The sequence below is a fragment of the Orbicella franksi genome, chromosome 4 (assembly GCF_964199315.1).
Source record: "Orbicella franksi chromosome 4, jaOrbFran1.1, whole genome shotgun sequence".
In the NCBI taxonomy this organism is placed as follows: Eukaryota; Metazoa; Cnidaria; class Anthozoa; order Scleractinia; family Merulinidae; genus Orbicella; species Orbicella franksi.
In genome coordinates this window covers 30,212,153-30,233,340 of record NC_138148.1, presented here as the reverse complement: position 1 = coordinate 30,233,340, position 21,188 = coordinate 30,212,153, and the positions used below count along the sequence as shown (strand labels likewise).

At 39.4% G+C, this 21,188-nt stretch overlaps 3 protein-coding genes across 4 annotated transcripts; 1 reads left to right on the top strand and 2 right to left on the bottom strand.

Moving 5' to 3' along the window:
* Positions 1-200: 200 nt before the first annotated feature.
* LOC145485401 (peroxidasin-like) lies at positions 201-5,060 on the bottom strand. 2 transcript variants are annotated; one of them, XM_081464068.1, is made up of 4 exons: positions 4,826-5,060; positions 2,868-3,176; positions 1,467-1,742; positions 201-376 (listed from the first exon to the last, which is right to left on the bottom strand). In XM_081464068.1, the coding sequence occupies exons 1-4, from the start codon at positions 4,893-4,895 to the stop codon at positions 339-341; spliced, it is 693 nt and encodes a 230-aa protein (XP_081320194.1). In that variant the 5' UTR covers positions 4,896-5,060; the 3' UTR covers positions 201-338. The 2 variants fall into 2 exon arrangements, with proteins under 2 accessions (XP_081320194.1, XP_081320195.1); XM_081464069.1 differs by lacking the exon at positions 201-376 and having other exon boundaries at positions 1,651-2,275.
* Positions 5,061-6,644: 1,584 nt separating this feature from the next.
* LOC145483867 (putative ATP-dependent RNA helicase DDX28) lies at positions 6,645-18,400 on the top strand. The gene is made up of 15 exons (XM_081462425.1): positions 6,645-6,865; positions 7,660-7,779; positions 8,517-8,663; positions 9,621-9,752; positions 9,907-9,964; positions 10,712-10,854; positions 11,711-11,779; positions 11,992-12,073; positions 12,483-12,589; positions 13,504-13,620; positions 14,030-14,117; positions 14,784-14,938; positions 15,589-15,879; positions 16,113-16,277; positions 17,096-18,400. Exons 1-15 carry the CDS (start codon positions 6,815-6,817, stop codon positions 17,267-17,269), a joined length of 1,899 nt encoding a protein of 632 aa, XP_081318551.1. The 5' UTR covers positions 6,645-6,814; the 3' UTR covers positions 17,270-18,400.
* Positions 18,278-19,513, bottom strand: LOC145485697 (galanin receptor 2b-like). Its single transcript, XM_081464320.1, has one exon. It carries the CDS (start codon positions 19,382-19,384, stop codon positions 18,278-18,280), a length of 1,107 nt encoding a protein of 368 aa, XP_081320446.1. The 5' UTR covers positions 19,385-19,513.
* Positions 19,514-21,188: the final 1,675 nt, after the last annotated feature.

Here is a 21,188-nt window from a genome sequence, read left to right as displayed (position 1 = left end):
GTTTATGTATGTCAACCTTTAGGATAGTTAATAATAGGTTTAATAGGAGAGACTAAAGATTGTCAAACCAGCCAATTTAATTATCCAAGACGCTTTTCGCCAGTAAATATGTATATTTTTCCTATATTTCTGGAGGAACGCGCGTGCGTACGGCGTATATGGTAAATCTCCCTTTTATTGCCGTATATGAATCACTTTACGTGCAAATGTGCAACTACTGGATAAAATGATTGCGCGATCTTCTAGCTAGTTACTATATCAACCATGAGAATAGCAAATATAACATCTTTATTATTGTCACATGTAAAACGCAAGTTATCACAAAAGCATGAGATCCATTAAATTCCATGTGCGCTGAATTTAACTTCTTTCGATTCTGAAAAAAAGAAAAGAGAATCAAATAATGTAGCCGCTACATGGCAAGTCTGCCAGAATTTTGAAATATTGAAGGTTGTTCTCGATTTCTGACATCATTGAGTTTCGTCAGTTGTTTTAAGCCTAGAGAATAAAAGGTGTGGATTAAAGGAGCTCAATCTCGGTTTTTTAGTTATTTTTGGCCACGTACAAAATAACCTTTAAATTGATGGAAACACGAAAGACCAGAGGGATCATAATAATCCATAAAGGAACGAGGATGGCTAAGAATGGCGAAGATTAACACGGATTACAAAAACACTAACTTGAAAAATTTAGGCTAAACTTCTTAAGATGCACAAGCCGTGACGTAGCTCTTTCAAAGGGCATTTCTACAGACCTCCCACCAAACAACAACAAAAACAAAACAAACAGAACCCATTCTTCTTCTTCTTGCAAGGGCTTTTGTTTTGAAATTAAAAACAGACCACAGAAGGGATACTCAAGGACTCTCTTATGATAAGTTTTCTCAATCCGCCAAGAAACGAGAAGCTTAACAGACAACAAAGAAAAAGCCGCCGTTTACCACAGCGCAGATTTGCTTTTTCATCCAATTACGACCGACTGACCGACCCAGAGAATGAAAGGTGTGGATTAAAAGTAATTCTACAATCCCCCCTCCACCCCTCGCCTCCTCCCCGGCAAAATACAAGCAAACAAGCAAACAGCACAGATATTTCCACACAATTTAAAGAGACTGTGAAAAGAAGAGGATGGAAAATCTTGAAGCTAAGGTTGTCTCGGCAAATGCCAAAAAACAGCCGCATGCATGCTGTAAAGCTGTAAAGCCTTTAGCGAAACGGCTTTGCAGGGAAAACAGCTACAGCAGTCATAAACCAAGCTAACCTCCCAACAAATTTGTATCTTTTCTATTCTATTTAATTTCCACTGAACAAGAATCAACAATAATAAAGTTTATTTTATTTTATTTTACCACAATACTGCAAATTAATGAAGTTACGTAAGGAATTAAAGAATGTTATAAAAAAAAGCCAAGCCAAAATTTAAGGAGCCCACAGGCACATGCATAATTATAAACGAAGTCAACTTACCCTTTACGACAAGGCTGAACTTGGTGACTTTCATTGCACCACGGTTGGCGGCGAGGCAGAAGTACTCGCCCTGATCTTCAAGACGCACCCTTTTGATGTGAAGAGTTCCGTTGAAGTACGGAATAAACCTGCGCCTATCGAGTTTGTCTCCAACTCGATCATACCTGCCCCAACAGATCTTGGGTTTGGGATCTCCAGTAGCATTACAGTGAATCCAGAGATTGTCCTTCACAAATGCTGTTGTGTTCTTTGGCCGCACGTCAAAAACAGGATATACTGCGCGTGGATGAGAAAATTACATATAGATTGTCATTAAAGCTTTGAAAACAGGTACTCACTTTGAAAGGAAAACTTACAAGATTATTTTCAATGGTAGAGCAACAAGTATAAGGATTATGGTTATGGTAATAAGAAATTAAAAAAGAGAGGTGCAAATGCGAGAATCACACAAGCAACGAATCAGTTTCGAAAACGTTGCAAATTGATCCGACAACGTTATACGTTAATTAAAATAGTTGAAAATAAGTACATATGCGCTTCATCCCACAATCTTACATGGTTTCTTTTGTTTTTTTTTTCATAAGCCTCTGTGCCGAGTTAGGATTTTATAATTATAATTTTCTTACCATCGACAGAGACATTAACATAGCTTTCAGCCCTGCTAAACGAGTTTTCACCCTTGAACGAGTACCGGCCCTCGTCGTCCTTCTCGACTCGTGTGAAATGCAATGTGTTACTCTGTTGTTTAATTCGCTCTGAATCAAGTGAAGAGCTGTCGACTCCTTTCTTGTCAGCTTTCTTCCACGTAACTACAATTGGAGGAGTCCCTTCAAAGTCACAACTGATTTTCTTTGGTTCATGGAGATTGGCAACTACGAGATAGCTGTGAATGCCTGCAATCTTCACTTTAGCTGTATGTATTAAGCCTTCTTGTCAATTTTGTAGATAATTAAACCATTTTTACCTTCAATTCCAAGCTCATAAAGAGCAAGAATCTGCATACAGGACAATCTTAAATTATGTCACTGTTTAGATCTTATACAAAATACAATCACTAGCGACTGAATGGCGTCAAAGTTAAACAGAAATACGCCCCGCTTAGCTTGGTTCAATTAAGATATGTTGTAACAATTGCAACAAAAGATGCAGCTAATTTTCTGTAGCATTAATCTGTTCTGTGCCATTGTAGGTTCCATTCTGTGGTCTTCACAACAGTGGCTGCTGTATTGAACAACAATTTTGCTCAGTAACAATCTGTGAATTTTTTTTCTGTGGAGTAGCATATGTCATTTTTCAAACTATTTAAAAATATTATTGGAAGTCTAAAAGTTTCGTAGCGGAGCTCTTGCGCGTCGAAGGCACGCCCTAAATTTAGCGATTAAAGCAATGCGTCACAGGTACCTTTAACATCCAGTGCTGCATTTTGACTTCTACCAAGGACGTTACCCTCGCTTGTGGCCACACATCGATAATCCCCGCTATCCCCAAACTTTGTTTGGGATATTTCTAATGTTTGACCACCGTTTTTAAGAGTAAATCGATCATCCCTCTGTAAAGGTAGATTATTATGTTCCCACTCGTAAAGCTCTATCTTTTTCGGGTCATCTGCTGAGCAGGTAAAAGACACGCTACTGCCGGCTTCTACTGTTTTTGGCGTTGGTTGAGTTAGCCACTTCAGCCCAGCTGATTGAGAGGTTGTGAGCGACGATCCTGAAAGAGTAGACATAATGTTGGGAACGCGTTATTAGGTAAAGCCGTCACGCATTCTCACCTTGGGGAAAATTATGTAAGTCAGCAGACTTCTTCACGTCACGGTCGGGGCATCTTGAAAAAATTACCCTAAATTTTTCAAGTTCTTAGTTTGTTATCCAAAACAAAAATGACACCTGTTGTGCTGTTGCCATGAAAACAGTTTTGTTTTTTTTTTAACCAAGGACCATATACTTCAGTCAATCTAATGATGAGAGTTTAGACAATATGGAAACCATGTCTGTTCCAAGCAGGACCTTCTGTCCCACTTTAAAGGGTTGAAAATTAGGATATTTAGTTTTTGACAGAAAGAGACTGGAGCCAAGAGAGTTTCCATGGCAAAGACACTATGGGTGCCATGTGGTTTCTTTTGTGATGTACATTTCTGGTGCCAAGTTTGAACTGAGAACACTGCTTTAATATTTCCAGAGATATTCTTTAGTATTTTACCGTTTTAGTTACAAACCTCATGACGTCATCACTTTCTCAATTTGCATAATACAAAAACGTCAATATCTCTAAAACGAAAAAAGATATTCCAAAAAGGAAAACGCTATTCTTCTCTATCTTGAAAATCCTTTCAAATAAGCAGCAATTATTTTTCATGTCATTGGCACTTTAACCATCCTCGTCCCTTTATGGTTTATTATTTCATCTTTGGTGTTTTCCTATCTAAGTAAACTACTATTTCAGGTTTCCTTCAATTCTAAGGTATAAGTTGTGCAAGGCCAAAATACCGTGACTGAGTTTCCTTGATCTGCCAAGAAACGAGAACAAGATTAACAGACAACAAAGAAAAAGCCGCCGTTTACCACAGCGCACATTTGCTTTTTCTTCCAATTACGACCGGGTGACAACAACGAGTCCAAATCCTGGTCAATCGACCTCAAGCCGACCTCAGCATCTCCGTCAGCATTTCAGCTCAGGACCATTTCAAACGCATAACTCACATTTCAAGATTTATCTCCGACGAGACAGTGTCGTTTTGACCTCGGGTTTTGATCTAATTCACTAAAGAACCCTAAAGAATCGTAAACAGCAGTACAAACGTACAAAACGACATTTCTACATTGCCATCTCGGGACTGCCATACTCGGTTCGATTAAAATAGCTACATGGTACTCTAGGGAACTTAGCATTTAGCCACAAATTTTCGGTTGAAAGTCAAATGGAACACTGTTAAATGAGGGTCATTAATTTACTGCGAAGTCATTTCTGTTAACTCCTTTTACATTTTATATACTCCCCCCGAGGTAGTCCTCTTTTTCCGTTAAGAACTGAAAGGCAGAAATTTCCTTACCATTTACTGTTTTCGCCGCCAATCTCCAATCTCTCATCCAAGGAAACAATAACGGGAACCCATATTGACCATATATTGTGAATGGTAAGCTAGCGCCCGATCGTTCGGTTGGATTGGAAAAACCCTTACCATTATTTAGCGGTCATCCTAATGACCATGGCCATCCCTACCGGTGTATTCCGACAATTAGACAAAAAGTTACCCAGTGAGTAGTGGGTTTCTCTCACCCCGAGCGAGAGAGAATGCTCTCGTTCGGCAAAGAAGAAAGTCAGAAACTAACTGTTCGTAGGGTAGCGAAAAGTATGCTTACCTAATAACACAATGCAAAGCCAGACCCAGAAACGCACGAATTGAACAAAGTTCCTCTTCAGGAAATCCATAGCATTCGTAGCTTATCACCAGAGACTACACACAAGAAATAAATCTCGGAGGACAGAAAATCCTTCACGCAGGCATAAAAATCTATCAGAAATTCAATCTGCGAACTGTATTTGGGCTCGAACGCCAGCCTTTTGACACATGTCACGTGGCATATCAATTTCAAAACCCGGGTCACACTCGAGCGAATTCAAACGTTTCCAGTTTTTGGCGAGGAAAAAAATTGGCGAAAGTTTCGCAAGTTCCAAATTTTGGCAGTGGCCGCATCAGATCAACATGTCTGAACCAACACGTTACCGATTGAAAAATGCGTCACAAGATCCATATTTCTCGATTAAGTATTTTATCAGAGCCAATTTTGTTTGTATAAGTAATAAATCTGTCAACAAGTAGCGTAAAATAAGTGCGACCCCAGTTTCAAAGGTAAAGGTAAAGGTAAGGTAAAATTTTGAGGATTGCAAAAATTTCGCCAATCTTCAAAGACGCCGAAGTGCTGCCTCGGAAGCTTCCAAATTTTGGCAAAGCAGACAATTTGTTTTTTTAACCATTGAACTGTCATATTTTTTAAAACATGTCTGGATAAAATTACGGCGAGAAAATAACTTTGATCGGCTAGTCCAGTTTGGCGCGTGCGATGGCGGGACAAAATTATATTTTTACTAGGTTCATCTGACGCTTTTTACAGTTATTTCAATGGAAAGAAGGAATATGAGCAGCGTTTTATTCAAATTCTTATGACTCGTACCTTAGCTTGGATCTGGTTACTAGCAGCAATTTGAAGAGATGGCTTCACTGAGACAATATTCTTCGATCGCTAGTGGCGCAACACAAACGCAAGCCGAGCAAAAACTGCTCGTCCAATTATAGGCCGAAAATCACGAGTTGCTGGAGAGCGGAGAGTCAAGAACACGCAGTGTGGAGAAAAATCTACGAAGAATTAAACTCTCGCATGAAATCTAATAAAATACTTAAGGTGACACTTAACCTAAAAACACACCATGTTTCAAATATTTTCTCGTGGCTAAGAGCCGAGTCAACACCAAACCATGGCTAAGTATACATTTTTAAAAAGCTCAAAGAGCAAAAATTATGAAAAAATATTTGTGTACCCTATAACTGTATTGTAACCTGACGCCGGCTGATTAAATCTGCCACCTGCTGGGGAATGCCAGGGCTTACTTGAGAAAAGATAACTCCTACAAGAACTGATCAAAAGGAATAATTTTTAAATTTACAAAAGAAGACAAACTGCTTGCTGGGATAAGCACAGAGATTTTTGGAAAGTTAAAAACACGTGAAATGATGACCAGTTAAATCTGATACAGAAAATCTAGCATACGTTTCAATACATAACTTTGACAGAATGCACTGGATGGAAAAGTTCTATGCTTTTCCCACAGAACGTACTCAGAACAACAAATCCTGAAAATTTTAGCTCAATTGAATAAATCCTTCTCAAGATATCTTTTCTAGAAGGCGAAAATAACTCGTTTTGAGAAAACGAGCTTTAAACTTACAGTAACAGTACTTGTCAAAATAAAACTTCAATACCTCAAGATTCGAGTTCCGTAAAAAACGAAACTTCGAATTTCTTTCAGAGTTTTAGGTTAAGTCCTGCCTTAATTGAGAAATATAGTTCTTGTGACGGTAGTATTATGGAAATAAAGACAAATTTTGGCCTAAGGAACTCAAAATCGGTTTATTTTAGAAATCAGAATACGAGATATTTAGAGGATTTTTGAGATATTTAGAAAATTGTTTGGGATATTTAGACATTTTTTATATTTACGTGATATTTGTGGAAAGGCCTGCCCTTCAAGTTCGATTGTGTTCGGTTTTACCGCGTCGTTTAACCGGGAAGACACTGGGACGAGGTGGGCCAAATCCTGGCGGCGAAAGGCCTTATGGGGAATATTCCAAGATGGCGGCTGTGTTGTGTGGACTTGTGGCAGACTCGCTCCCGGCGAAAACAGTAAGTGAGCGTTTTATAGCTTAGACAGTTGAAAATGCTTTTAGGACTTCTATGTTCAGCGTTATTCCTGTAATACTTCCCTAGAGTGCATTTTTAACCAGGCGATCTGGGCAAAACTGTGCAACACGTGCTTTAGCTTGTCAAATCGAGATGTTCGGGTCAGCTGTCGGGTTTAACTGTAAGTTTACTGTGTACCAGTTCAGCCGACCAGTTGTGAAACTGATAAAGTAAATGCTGCTACTCGGATCAGATGAAGGTTTAGCAATATTTCATGTTTCAGTCGATCGGTAGCGTATTTTGCAGTCTGAATGCAGAACGGCCAATGATGGTTAACCATTTCCAACTCTGGGGGTGGCTCCCATGAGGGTGCTACCCCTACCAAGATCCTGTTTTGCGGGCGTGGCTTGAAATTTTTTTACCGTTTTTTTTTACCAATCCTAAAACAACACATTACCTCCAGTCTGATTTTTTCAGCTCAGTACCCTAAAAGGTACCACAAAAGCTCTTGTTGTGGACCTTTTGAGGCTGAACACTCTTGGAGGTACCAAAACTGCTTTTTGAACCCCTGAAAGATACAATGAGCAACCCCTTCCTTTTTATATGGTAGTCCCCCCTGATCTGCATATAGCCGGGAAACAACTTAATTGATCAACAGAAGATAGACAGTTTTAACAGAACTACAAAATATTTTCTCCAGTGTTGTAAGTTTGCTATATCTTGCATGTATATTTTTCAGCATCTGAGTGGTGTATTACCATATATACACACTGTAATGATTTTGTTTTTTTTTCCAGAAATTTTGCTGCCATCATGTTAAATGGTTGTCACGCTTGGCCAGCAAGGCTGCAAAGTCACGGGGCAGGGGTCCTTCTGCTAAAACCACAAAACAGTCTAAACCAGTTAAACGACAAGAAGTAAGTTGGAAAATTGTCACTGAGTAGGTGTATTTACTCTATAGACTAATTAATCAATGTGAACATGGCACTGGCTCTACCAAAAGAAACTCATGGGACTTCATTACATTTAAAATTCACAAACCAAGTGTATGTATGTAAATAGTTCACTTCAGTTAGTTGCAGTCAGTTACATTTGTACATCTAATGTTCCTAACTGGTACTGTAAGAAATGTCCAGAGACAAGCAAGGCTAATTTGTATGTTGATATCAGACACTAAAGGGTTATTTTTTAAAAATGATTTAGGGGAGCAGGGATGGTGTAGTGGTGAGGGTACTCCCCTCCCACTAGTGAAGCCCAGGTTCGAATCCTGGACCCAGCTTCATAAGTGGGTTGAGTTTGTTGTTGGCTCTGGCCTTGCCTCTTAAGGTTTTTCTCCGGGGTCTCTGGTTTCCCACCCTCCACAAAAACCAACACCAGTGGCGGATCCAGACTTTGAGCTAAGGGGGGCGGGGGGCAGTTTTGTTTTACTTGCCCTGCCAGCTTTTCTTCCTTCAGTCATTTCTTCTTTTTTCACTTAAAATAGGGGGGTGGGGGGAGGCAGGCCCCCAGGGCCCCTCCCCTACATCCGGCACTGAACACTTCTAAATTCCAATTCAATCTGGAAGCAGTGGACAAAGAGCATCTTTGTGGGATATGCCACTGCAAATTCCTATTTATTTTATTTTATTTATTTATTTTATTGAATGATCAACAGGATTTAAAGCCTATAATTTCAAGAGCGCTGAACAAAAGAAGACAAGCGGCTAATCAAAGAATAATATCAGCACAAGAACAGCTTCAAAGCAAAGAGTCAATCTCCAAAGGACCCAGAGAAATTATAATTGAGCCATCTTGTTCTGAGGTATGTGCTATTTTCAGAAATCATGTTAACAAAGGCAACCACACGGACACAGTACTGCTTATGTCTTGTACTTTCAAGTGACTGGCTGTATTGCTGTGATTATGTGATGTCATGAAAATCTGGCCTGGATGGGATGCAAGTCCCTTTGGGTTATGATGGGAGTTCCCTATGTTCCCTGTGTTTCCTGTGGGAGTTCCCTAGGATTGGAAGCAAGTCTGTTTAGGTTAACTTGGGAGACCTCATAGGCTGAGGTGCATCTCTATGAAAAGGGAGGTGAGTACTCTCAGGTATAGGGTGGAACTGCTCGGGCTCACTAATTCTCCTCTGAAAATTAACTTCAAGTAAACTAAGAAAATGAAGCTTAAGGTTGTGCTGGTTTTACAAGTATTTGTAGTACTTAACAAATATTTGTAGTATTTAACAAGTATTCCACCAGTGTGTATTGGATATCAGATGGTAGCCAACAAGGTGCATAACGTGGTATAAATTGTTTTATTAAAAATGCCCCTGAGATATACTAGGAAAGTTAAACTAAAATAAAAATAAAAAACTTAATGCCAAAAAAATGTATTTTTAGAGCATGGTATAATGGCTCATAATCCATGATGGCTCTGCCAATGAAAACTCTTGAACTGCATCATACAGTGATACAGTTTTTAATAATATGTTATTTTTGGGTGAGCAGGGATGTGCAATGGTTAGAGCGCTTACCTTCCACCAATGTGGCCTGGGTTTGATTCCCCCTGTGTTCCATTTGTGGGTTAAGTTTGTTGTTGGTTCTCGCCTTGCTCTGAGGGGTTTCCTCCAGGTACTCCTTTTTTCTCTCCTCCACAAAATAAATCATCTCCAAATTCCAATTCAACCAGGATAGAGGACCTGCATAAAAACCAGTTAGGGCTGATGTGGCTTCCTCTCTAAATATTGTAATTACTTTTTTATTAATTTCTGTTCATTTAGAATCCTGCATTCACACCAGAAAAGGACATTGATTTTAAGTCACAAGTGTCATCATTTAGTGCCCTTGGATTAAGAGAGGATGTTCTGAAGGCTTTGTACAATATTAAAGTAACTAAACCCACCGTCATTCAGGTGTGTATTACACTTATGCCAGTCATTCTGTAATCCAATTTAAGTTATGCTTTATGCTTGTGCACATACTACTACGAGAAATGGTTGTCTTGGTGACATCTACACATGATCATCAACAGAGCTGGATTTATAGAACGTGTAATTTTCCTTACAGATGGTGACAATTCCACCAATACTAAGAAGAGAACATGTCCTCTGTGCAGCGCAAACAGGTCGGTTTAAATGAAGTGCTATTTGTGCTGACTTTTAGAATTGGAAATTTATTTTGCTCAAAATTGGTTGTTTTCTTATTTGCTGTAATGTCAAACCTCACATGTATGCTTACCATATTTGTAGATCTTGGTATAATAGCTCATAATCCATGATGGCTAGGCCAATGAAAACTCTCGAATTGCATTATCCAATGATCCAGTTTTTAATAATAAATTATATACAAAAGTGTAGTCCTATAGATACAATAATTGCATAATAATTATAGAAACGTGTGGTGATCACTTAGATAAAATCTTCTGCATCTGTTACATGCCTGGGACAGTAGTCAAATTATCATTTATGACTCTACTCCTTCCATGTGTGGAACAATTGTGACCAAACTACACTTTAATGATTTGTTCCTTTTGAGCCAAGTGGCTCATCAGGCTGGCACTTATCTCTGGTTTGTATGGAGCATGAAGCAACTAGAAGTATTTCTACTCACCCTGGATGAGATGCTAGTTCACTGCAGGGTTAACCCCAGCATTAAATTTGTGGGCGCCCAGTTATACACCTGTGTGGAGAGAGGGACGTGAGAGTAAAGTGTCTTGCCCAACAACACAACACAATGCCCCTGGCCAGGGCTGGAACCAGGACCACTTGATCTGTTATTGTGTGCATTAACCATGAGGCCACCATGCCTCCTCTAGTAGTCGCTAGTAGTTGTAGTAGTCTCGTATAATATTTATTTTGCATTGTGATCACAGGAACTGGGAAAACTCTGGCATATTTGGCACCAGTAGTACATCATCTGAGAGAGGATGAAAGAACACATGGTGTGATAACGCGCCTCAAAAGACCAAGAGCTTGTATTGTCGTACCATGCAGGGAACTTGCCGTGCAGGTTTTAGTAAGTGATATGATGTATCTCAACTTGGTTACAGTGATTGAAAGGGTTGGAGTTATACATGTAATTGATTGAAAGCCAGCAAGACCTCAAATTGATATTTAGCTGAAGGCAGAAATTGCAGGGAAAAGGAAACAAGCAAAATTGCAGAAGACCGTTTTATCTTTATTTCATTTCAGACCATGTGACATTACCCTTAAGAATTATTTTGTTGAGATTCAAAAATGTTTGCTTGGAAATAAATGAAAAAGCTTCAGATGACTGTAGAGAAAGTATCAATTCTCTATAGAACATCACATGATCTGAAAATTATTAATACTCAATTTACCTGGTTTTTATTGACAAGTGAAATGGCAAGTAAATGGCATTTAAAAATTAAAAAAAAAATACAAATATATTCTAGAGAGGAAGCCACATCAGCCTTTGCTGGTTTTCATGTGGGTCTTCTATCCTGGTCCAGTTGGAATTTGGAGATGTTGGTTTTTGTGGAAGGAGGAAAACTGAAGAACCCGGAGAGAAACCCAATGGCAAAAGCAAGGTGACAACCAACAACAAACTCAACCCACATATGGCATTGAGCCAGAATTGAATCTGGGCCACATTGGTGGGAGGCGAGTGCTTTCACCACTGTGCCATCCTTGCTCCCTACTGGAAAGAGATGCAACTTCCCAGCAACTTGATGAAAAGCGTTTTGCTTAAGGACACTTTAACATCAAGGGTTCTGTTTAATGTAGTACAGTGCATTTTTTTTTTTTTTGGCTTCTGCATCGATATGTGCAAATTCAGCCACTGGGCAGAGTGTTGCCATTGCTGTATTAACATGACTTGTACAGTTGTCTTACCGTGTTGTATTCTGCAGGAAGTTGCTAAGTCATTGAGTCATCATGCACGTTTCAAATCAGTCGGGATCATTGGAGGACGAAAGAAGGTAAGGAAGTTATAATTATACCAACTCTGGATGAACATAGCTAATAATTATTGAAAGGCTGAGTGAAATTAATAATTTATATCACACATGGTTTTTAAAACTTAGAACTTTTTAAATGTCCTTTTTCAGTCAATTTTGAGTCCAATATGGTTTGCAGTATAAGGGACAAAATCAGTGTGTTTGAGTTTTTTCTTTGAATTTTTTTATTGTAGAAATTTATGAAGGTAGATCTTCAGTCTCCAGTGGATCTTGTCGTTGGTACGCCAGGGACATTGCTTCAATTCTGCGAAAAAGGTATAGAACCTTTTGAAGTTCTTTCAAAGTTTAACTGCCCAGGTTTAATCCATCTCTTGTCATTTTTCTGTACATACACCGTCACTCAGAAAAACTGAAATGTTTAAAGTTGCTTTTGAACTCTTATTTTATATGTATTTGAACAGTGTGTCTGATGACGAATTGGGTTTTTTTTTTAATTCTTTATTTTGTATTTTAGAACTTTAGATATCTAACAGCGATTAGTATAATCTATATACTTTGAATTCTTTTTTTTACTAAAACATTTATATAGCTCGGCGATCACTTTTCATAAGGGGTTATAGACCCCTTTGTGTAGCATCTACATGGGTTATAATTTTATTTCTTGTTTTTCGTTAAATATTATTGTGATATATTGTAATAAATGGCAAATTGCTTTTTACTTCAGCTCGTTTATTCTTCTCGGATTTGTCTTACTTGGTGATCGATGAAGCCGACACCATGTTTGACGGCCATTTCAGACGGGACACTATGGACCTTCTTCAATCGATCTCTGTAAGTAGAACTACATTACTTGCAAAAAACAAATCCGGACGATTGAAATTTCGGACAAAAAAGTGTCACCGTCCGAAAATAACACATTGAAAATAACATCGTCCGGAATTTTTAAGCGTCCGAAATATTTACAGTACAGTATAAAACTTTTAAGTAGCTCTAAAACTAATACTTGAGTCTTTGTTTCCTTTATGTTGCGAACTCTAGTTGAGACACTGCCTGAGGTACGTAAAGGCTTGATAGAATTTTTCTTATTTTCCCGTCGGTGTATCATTAAAACCTTGAGGGTGCAGTAAAACTATCATTTTCACAGATGTTGTTTCAGTCTAAAACGTGTTTTGTAGGCGTAAATTTACATTAGCTATGTTTCAGAAGTGTCCGAAATTTTTTCCGAGATTTGTCCGAAATGAGATAAAAATTAAGTTCGAAAATTAAGCGTCCGAGATTTTTTGCAAGTAATGTCGATCCGTGACCCATGCCATTTACCCGCGAACCACGCCGTCTATCCGGGACCTGCACTATCCACCCGCGACCCGCGAAGATTTGATACTTCCGTTTTGAGCACCCAGTTTAAAAAGGGGTCTACTAACCTCTTCTGTAGCATATTAGCTTGGTACAATATAAAGGCGCTTTTTGGACTACTTTTTGTACGGTTAAAAAAGTCCTGGACTCTACTGTTGTTACTGTTGCACTGGTTTGAAAGTCAAGTGTTTCAGGGGCGGATCTAGGGGAAGGTGCAGGGGGTGCGCACCCCCCCCCCCCCCAACCCCCTGAGATGACATGCGGCTTTATAAAGTTTGTTTACCTCACCAGTCAGTTACGCTTTTCATTAGTGGTGCACCCCCTCCTAAGAAAACCCCTGGATACGACCCTGTGTTTGGTGTCGGTCGGTTGTAATTTGACTTTTCTTTCAGATACGAGAAGAAAAACCGCCGTCTCTGGGAGAAATGCCAAAAGACACACAAGTTACTATTGTTGGTGCAACAATGCCAGAAGAATTATTGGTCGACACTCTCCAAGACATGTTACCGGTAAGATGCAGTCTCTATACACCAGAACAGTTGGGTTTTCAGTTGGTATTTATCGTTCGTTTTTCCAATGAATTTTCAAGTTTTATTGTTTACTTTGGTGTATTAATTCCTGGGCAAAGAAACGCTTACATCTTGCTGTAAAGATTTCGGACTGAAATCCTGCTTTAAACTCAACTACGCTTTACGCCGGCTTTGTGTTTTCCCGCGCGTCGTGAAGGCCTGATGTTTCCCCGTGCTTTGCGCTGGTGACGGGCGCTGGCGACATGTTTTCCCGCGCTTTAGAAGCTTTTTTTTATGCTGTTTCTACTGGTTTGCGTTGAATTCAAGCCTTGATTGGTTGACTGTGGTGATTGCTTTAGGTTAATTCCTAGACTACTTTTAAAGTTCATAAACTTGGTTTCACTTTTAGCGCTTGAAAATCTGTACGTCTGGTCTTCATCGAGTCCTGCCTCATATTAGGCACAAGTTCGTGAAACTCAAACAGGAAGAAAAAGCAGGTAAGGAAAAATTTCGTTTAACAAGTACTGTAGAAATGCCCACTTAAGGGGGGAAACCGTCGATCAAAAATTGCAGTGGATGTGAGTGTACGGGGAACATGGAGAATCTAACGTGTAACAACTCACGGAAGATTCGAGTTCTTAAGTATTTGTGAATTAAAAACTAAGGTACTAGGTAAAAGAATTTACTGATCGCACTTGAGGGAAATAGCGTCGCTAGGAAAGCCACAATTAAGGTTTTCATTTTTCCATACCTTTGTCTGTAACACCGAGTTATAATTCCCAGGAAAATTAGAGACATTTGTACGAAAAATCAAAAGTGCAATTCCTCGCCTCACAGCAAATCTATGTGCTTCAAATTTGACCAAAAAAACCTTCTGCTGGGTATCTTTTTCTTGTAACTCATAAAATATTCAGAAAGTCAATCACTCTCCACTTACTGGGCATTGAACTTTAAACTTTACCCAGACATTTGCGGCAATTTTTGCTGTGTTCGCCACCGAAGCAAGATGGCGTCAGAAAACGTGGAAAAAGTCTATTAGATTATAACTACCTCCTGTGATCTCCGTAATGTACTGGCTGCGTACTATATAACAATTGTGTGGTTACCTGTAACATACTACTATGCCTGTAAAGATAGTTTTGTTGTTGTTTTGTGTTTCGCAGACAAACTTTTAAGACTCCTGAGAAATGATCTTCATGACCCCAGTCAGCGAACCATTGTATTCTGTAACACGACAGAAAGCTGTGACTTTGTGGGGCATTTTCTAACAGATAAACGCATCAAGTTTATTCGCCTACACAGCAGTCTACCTTCTAAGGTAATCACAAAATCACAAGCGTACAGGAAAGTAGTGTAGACAATCGTATGAAAGCTCGAGCAACTTAAGATTTACACTATTCTTACATGGGAGGCGGGAAATTTATAGACCCAGAAAATACCATGTTTCATACCATGCCATAGAAAATACAGCCAATCAGAATACTGGAGGGCCGTTGTATATTCGACAATATTATATATTCAACCTTCCCATCATGCGCTGATTGATTGCGCATCATTGATTGCACTGTCTTTCTGTATTCATTGTATTCTGTATTCACTGTGTTCATTGATTGCATTGTATTTTCTATGGTACTTGTCACTTGTATTTTCTCGGTATACACACTCGTCTAAAGGCTCGTGTCTATACCGAGAAAATACAAGAGACTCGTGGGTTATTCCACGGTATACCACGATAGAACGTTGCATAACTAATATGCATGTATAGTGCCATGCGGAATGCACTTTGTTTGTGTGTTTATTTGTTTGATTGTTTATTTATCTATTTATTGATTTTCTTATTAATTGTTTCATTGCTAACAGTTTGCGAGTGTCATTTTTTCAGTCTTATTTATCATCTCTGCAAATATGAAGTTGCTCCATCCGTTTATCATTGAATGTCGAGTTATATCTTTTTCCTCTGTGTTGTAGGTTAGAGGCGAACTATTCGACGCGTTTCAAGAAGGAAAAACCAAAATTCTCGTGTGTACAGATGTGGCGTCGAGAGGTGTGGATCCTGATGTGAGTATGAACGAAAATAGAACTCACCCTCCCTCCCTTCTTTACAAGGGAATGGAGACCTTTAGTTTGAACAAGGAGGGGAGAGCGCACTCGTGTGTGAACCAGTGTCATTTGGCGCGAAAAACGCAAGCGCCATCACTCTACTGCGACTCCATGAAAACGATGTTGATTGTGCAAACAAGAAAAAAAATTGAAAGGCAGGTAAGCTCTCATATTACTTGCGAAACTTTCGGACGATTTTAATTAAGTGTCAGAAAATGACACCATACGAAATATTTGTGTAACTAAGCACACAATTGTAAAATAGCCTATTGGGTGAACTGCTTAAGATAACTAAAAAGCTAATCGAGCTGAGACGATCTTTCCTCTAGACATGTGAAGGTGGAAACACTTGAAGGCGTCATATTCACTCGAACTTGAATGTGTTTTCACAGGTGACCCATGTGATCAACTTTGACTTTCCCACGTCAATCGTAGACTATATTCACCGTGTGGGCAGGACTGGCCGCGTGAAGACTGAGGCGACTCGGAAAGGTGTCTCAGTTGCAACAAGTTTGCTCACCCATAACAGGGATGTCAGAATGGCGAAAACAATTGAGGTTGGATAGTTATGTTACTTATTTCAGATTTTAATTAACGTAATAGGAGAATCTTTGTTTACAATATTTGCGTCATTAGCATAAGCGATACAGTTTCTGACGGAGATACAAAACGTTAGTTCTGACTAATTAAAGGGCACAACACGATTAACTGTCCTAAGGAATTTGAACCCGATGTATTGAATACTTTTTGTGCGACGCGGGTTTAAAAACTCAAAATTTTACAAATAATGTATGAGCTGATTAGCGCTTTTGTCACCCAGAAATTTTTCAGTTTTTGAAAGTCAATTTCTCCTCCAGTATTTCACCCAAAGAGAATTTCACCAAGGTCTTTAAATGTTTGTAGTCAATTCGTGTCTAGCGTGATGCCTTCTCCGCGCCAAGTGGTATGTTAATGGCGAAAAATGTTAACAATGACGTCAGCAAAGATTCTCCTATACCCGTCTAATAGCGTACATTCCCTCTTCAACTGCTGACCGAGGAGCTGGCAGACTCATGTTCGAACACAGTCGTCAACGGCAAAATTCAACGCACTTTGGGTTTGCGATATATTGAATTTTGTAAGCGTTTTTAAGTGCAATGGGTGAAAATGTCTATTTTGTGGTAATCTAAAATGCGAGGCAATACAGCTGATCGATAACAAGAACTAAAATTTCGTTGCATATTCCGCGTACAAAGCAGTAAATTGCGTTCATTTTGGCGTGAAAGTGGGGCATTTCACAAATTTGAGACACTATTGAGGGAGCACGCGCATACGTTTGACCGCTAGCTCCGTTTCGGGCGCAGTTTAACTATCGTAGCATCTTATGTGTTTACAGGAAGCGGCCTTAAAACAGCGACGTCTGGACAACATTGAGATGCGACCCAAGCCCCCCGCCGCCGAGACTGTCCCAAGGAAAACACGGGAAGACAAAGAGACTGGTTCTAAAAGGATTGTTTTAGATGAATACAGCGAGGAGGAGAACGAAGAGGGCGATGTCCAGGTCACGTGATATTAAAGTTCATTGACTGACAGATAAATACAATTGTCGTGAACGTTTGGTATTTATGAATTACTGGCTGAACTCCCTAGAAACTTATTGCGCTTCTGGGCCGGGTTGTTCAAAGTCCGATTAAGCTAACCCAGGATTAGTAAGAACTTTTAATTTAGGTTTGTATTTTTTCCGTGAGGTTTTCTGTTTTTGTTGCTTGCCCTTCAGTTTTGAGTTTGAAGAATCTCAAACTACGCTAAACATAGGCAGTGAAAATCATTTTTACACAAGAAAAATTAAATACTTCGGTTAACTTTTAATCCTGGGTTAACGTTAACCGACTTTCGAACAACCCGGCTGAAGGAAAAAGAGAAAGATTTTATTAATGCTCGGTTCTTCGAAAGCGGCCATGAAGGACAAACTGATCAAATGGTAACAATAAAGAGCATTTTATTTACCGTAGATAGTTTCTGGGTTTTTTTTTTAATTTTTCTGGTAACATCTGTCGATTACATAGAGGCTTGGACTCCAGCTCTGAACACTCTCTCCCGAGCTTTTCTTACTCTTGCAAACAAGTCGCTCGTGTTACGTGGCTCTGAAGACAGAAAACGTTTTCCGTTTTTGTAGTCACTGGCCTTAGCCAGTCACATCTATGTCGTACATACATCATCGGGTGTGTAAGTAAGTAAGACAGTTCGTGACTTTTCGGAAGGTTTTCGGAGCAATATCACGATTATTTTTGTCTTGGCGACACGACGGGAATCGGGGAAAGTTTCTCTGTCCACTGCCGTTCCCGTCCTGGCATTTCCGTCCTCGCCTTGTAGGGTCCGGCCTATTGTTGCGCACAGTGATTCAGGGAACAGATATGCCAAGCACTCAAATTTTAAAACAAGTTGTAATAAAACTTAATTTTGTTGTTAAAATAATAGAAAGATCCAGTTCATTCTGGAGCAGTTTCTAACCATGATCGTGCTCGCCGTTATAAAACTGAATTTGAAGCGGAATGTGGCGTTGAAAATCAACACTTGTTCAAGTTATGACTAAGTCCTTATGGAAAGCTTCCTCAGAATTTGCTTGAAGTTCATTTCTTGCGTCGCTTATTTCAATTTGGTCACTGTTATCGCGGTCTTCAGAACGTTGATTTTGAAATGCTTTTTTCGTGTACATCACTTTGTGGTATTTCCGTTTTCTTCTCTTTCGAGAAAATTTTTGCCAAACGTAGGCAAGCAATCTTTTGTCGAGGACCATGTATTCAAATGGCACTACGGTGAAACTGGAATAAGCTAACGAGTGCGACCAGAGATAAGTGCAATGCACGGTTAAGGAGGAAAACATGTTTCTCAGCAGTACCATGATTGCAAACATCACCCAACAACTGAGATACGTTACAACCATTGCCGCGCAAATTCTTGTTAGCTTAACTTCTCTTTTCACGCCTACAGCGCCGAGCACGGACCGGAGATGAGCCGAGTGCTCTTGTACATACTTAACGATTGCGTAAAACCTGTAAAACACGATGGCGAGGGAAGGAACTATCCACAAAGCCACAATGGCGAGCATGACCGATTTCCCGGTTAGTGCTCCCGAAGGGATCTCCCTACCCGGACTGAGGCATACATGTTCGCTCCGTGCAGCAGTCAACACATGCCCGCTACCTCCGGCTGCGGCGGTACAAATTGCAAACAGCCAGATGAAGACGAGGTGGTATACAGTCTTCCTGAGGGTTATCTCACGGAACGGCGCACGACAAATGGCGTCATAGCGGTCAATACTGATGGCAGCCAGTGTCATGATGTTAACAGCAAAGCTCGCGAACATGGTAAAGAACCTGGCTAAACACACTCCGTTGTCCGCCAGGCTTGAGTCGCCATTGATAGCTCTCATGTGCAGTGGAAGACTGATCAAACATGCGATCAGATCCACGAGTGCAAAATTGGTGATCAGTATTTTATCGGGCGTTAGACCTCCACGGCGATTTTTGAAGATGAATGCTAGAATGATCGAATTCGCGATGATCCCAAGAAAACAAGAAGTTCCTAAAACGGCATTTTGTACTGCTAATCCCGAACATTGCTGATCCGGTTTTCCATTACCCGATTCTCCAAGTGAAAAAGTGTGATTCACAAAGAAGGACATCTTTACTCTTGCTTCTTTGCGTGTTTCTGTCGGTAGACTTCGCTAAAACACTGATCAAATCTAAGTTGATGCACCTGCCGCTGAATGATTGGGCAAAAATTCATAAATGGAAATAGTCATTGAAAAGGCTGTGGGTTCAATTACTAATCAACTGGTTAGTATTTTTTTTTTTTTTTTTTTGTCCTTTTTCAGCACATAGAACGCGCGTACGAGTGAAGTTTCTAGATGGGTTAAACAAAACAAAAAAGACTTGACAAATATTGAGATTTACATCCATAGAAAGGTTCTGTTGTTTCAGGAATAATTAAAACACGCCTTAGCTTTTCTGTGTAATTTCGCAGCCTATTGCCTATTTAGCCGGGTCATGATTGGTGAATAGGTTTTAAAACAAAAAGGACTCGTCAAGGTTATGTTAATTGACTTGAAATAGGATAAAAACGCAAAATCTTTGTGATCAGCGTAAATTTATCTCGCAGTAAGTGTTCCAATAGTCGGTATACTTTGCCGGCTGCGAAAGTGAAATTATGGTCGAGTTAATGGATTCCGGATGGTGATTTCCCACACTTAATTGTATGATGTTTGCACTCTCTTTGCCTCAAGCCCAATCCATTGGTTGTTAAAAGTAATGATATTGAATTGTTGACTCTTCATGTTAGCGTCCGATTGAAAGGTGGTTTTCGTATGTGATATTAATTGGCTCATAAATCTTCATGCAAGAAATATTAGATGGCATAAAAAATAGCAATTTATACACTTTATGTGTGGAAAATGCGTCTACAGTCACGTTGATGCTGTATCATTAATTGAAGTCCTTAACCCCTTGGGAATAGGACCTTATTATGTATATTAATCGTATGTTTTTGCCAGAACATGCTGCAAAATATCTCAACATTTCATCCTTCTCGGTTCTTTGAAATTGCGACTATAGAATGTTCCAAAAACTGACTCGGTGTAGTCTACACTTCATTAAGGATTTTTATTTAAGTGCGGACTTCATTAGTACAGCTGTCAGTGACGCGCGCGATTAGTCTTTTCGTACGTGGATACTATCCATGGTTGCCCTAGAAATCACCTTTCAAAATTCCCTGACTTTTCCCTGATTAAAATCCAATTTCCCTGACCAAGTAAATACAGCATGTCAGACACAGAAGCGGTTTCTAGCCTCATTTTACAGCCATCCTTTGCACTCGATCATTAAGACCGATAGGTTTTCAATAAATGTTCCTTCTTCATTAAGGAAAAATATCGTTGAGATCAATGACTCCAAATGGTCCTTCCAGCCTTTAATGACATTAAATCAGCCATGTGAAATTATTTCAATTTTCCCCGACTTCTCTTCAAATTGCCAATTTTCCTTGGCTCAAAATAAAATTCTCTGACTTTTCCCTGACCTTGAAGAAAATTTTTTCCCTGACCATTTCCTGCCCTGTGGCAACTGTTGGTTTTCCTTTCTTTTAAGTCCTCGAAACCGTGCGTCCATTACGTATTCCTTGAAATTTGGAATTGTGAATCCTATTCTGAGCCCTTTTTGTAATCGATTTGTTTTTTCGTTACATTTTGAAAAATCTAAGTTCAGGATATTGTTTTAGTTCAGGATGAGTTTTATCTGGATGCCTTCTTAGCGATTCGGACAAATAAAATTAAAATCGAGAAACTTAAATCTAAGTCACAAATAAATATGTAAGAAAGCCACCTAATGTAGCTAACGTCCTAAATGAAAGTAATGTAAGATATTAATAAGTTGTAAATAATGTCAATATTGTAAGTTTTGTTAGTATTGTTACATCGTAAGTTGTGTTAGCAC

Bases quoted from the DNA above. Each gene is read 5' to 3' on its own strand.
- LOC145485401 (XM_081464068.1), bottom strand. From the start codon at position 4,895: ATGGATTTCCTGAAGAGGAACTTTGTTCAATTCGTGCGTTTCTGGGTC. The intron at 3,177-4,825 runs GTAAGCATACTT...CTACTCTTTCAG, and splicing joins GCTTTGCATTGTGTTATTAG to GATCGTCGCTCACAACCTCT. The intron at 1,743-2,867 runs GTACCTGTGACG...ATCCACGCGCAG, and splicing joins TGCAGCACTGGATGTTAAAG to TATATCCTGTTTTTGACGTG.
- LOC145483867 (XM_081462425.1), top strand. From the start codon at position 6,815: ATGGCGGCTGTGTTGTGTGGACTTGTGGCAGACTCGCTCCCGGCGAAA. The intron at 7,780-8,516 runs GTAAGTTGGAAA...AATGATCAACAG, and splicing joins AACCAGTTAAACGACAAGAA to GATTTAAAGCCTATAATTTC. The intron at 12,590-13,503 runs GTAAGTAGAACT...CTTTTCTTTCAG, and splicing joins ACCTTCTTCAATCGATCTCT to ATACGAGAAGAAAAACCGCC.
- LOC145485697 (XM_081464320.1), bottom strand. From the start codon at position 19,384: ATGTCCTTCTTTGTGAATCACACTTTTTCACTTGGAGAATCGGGTAAT.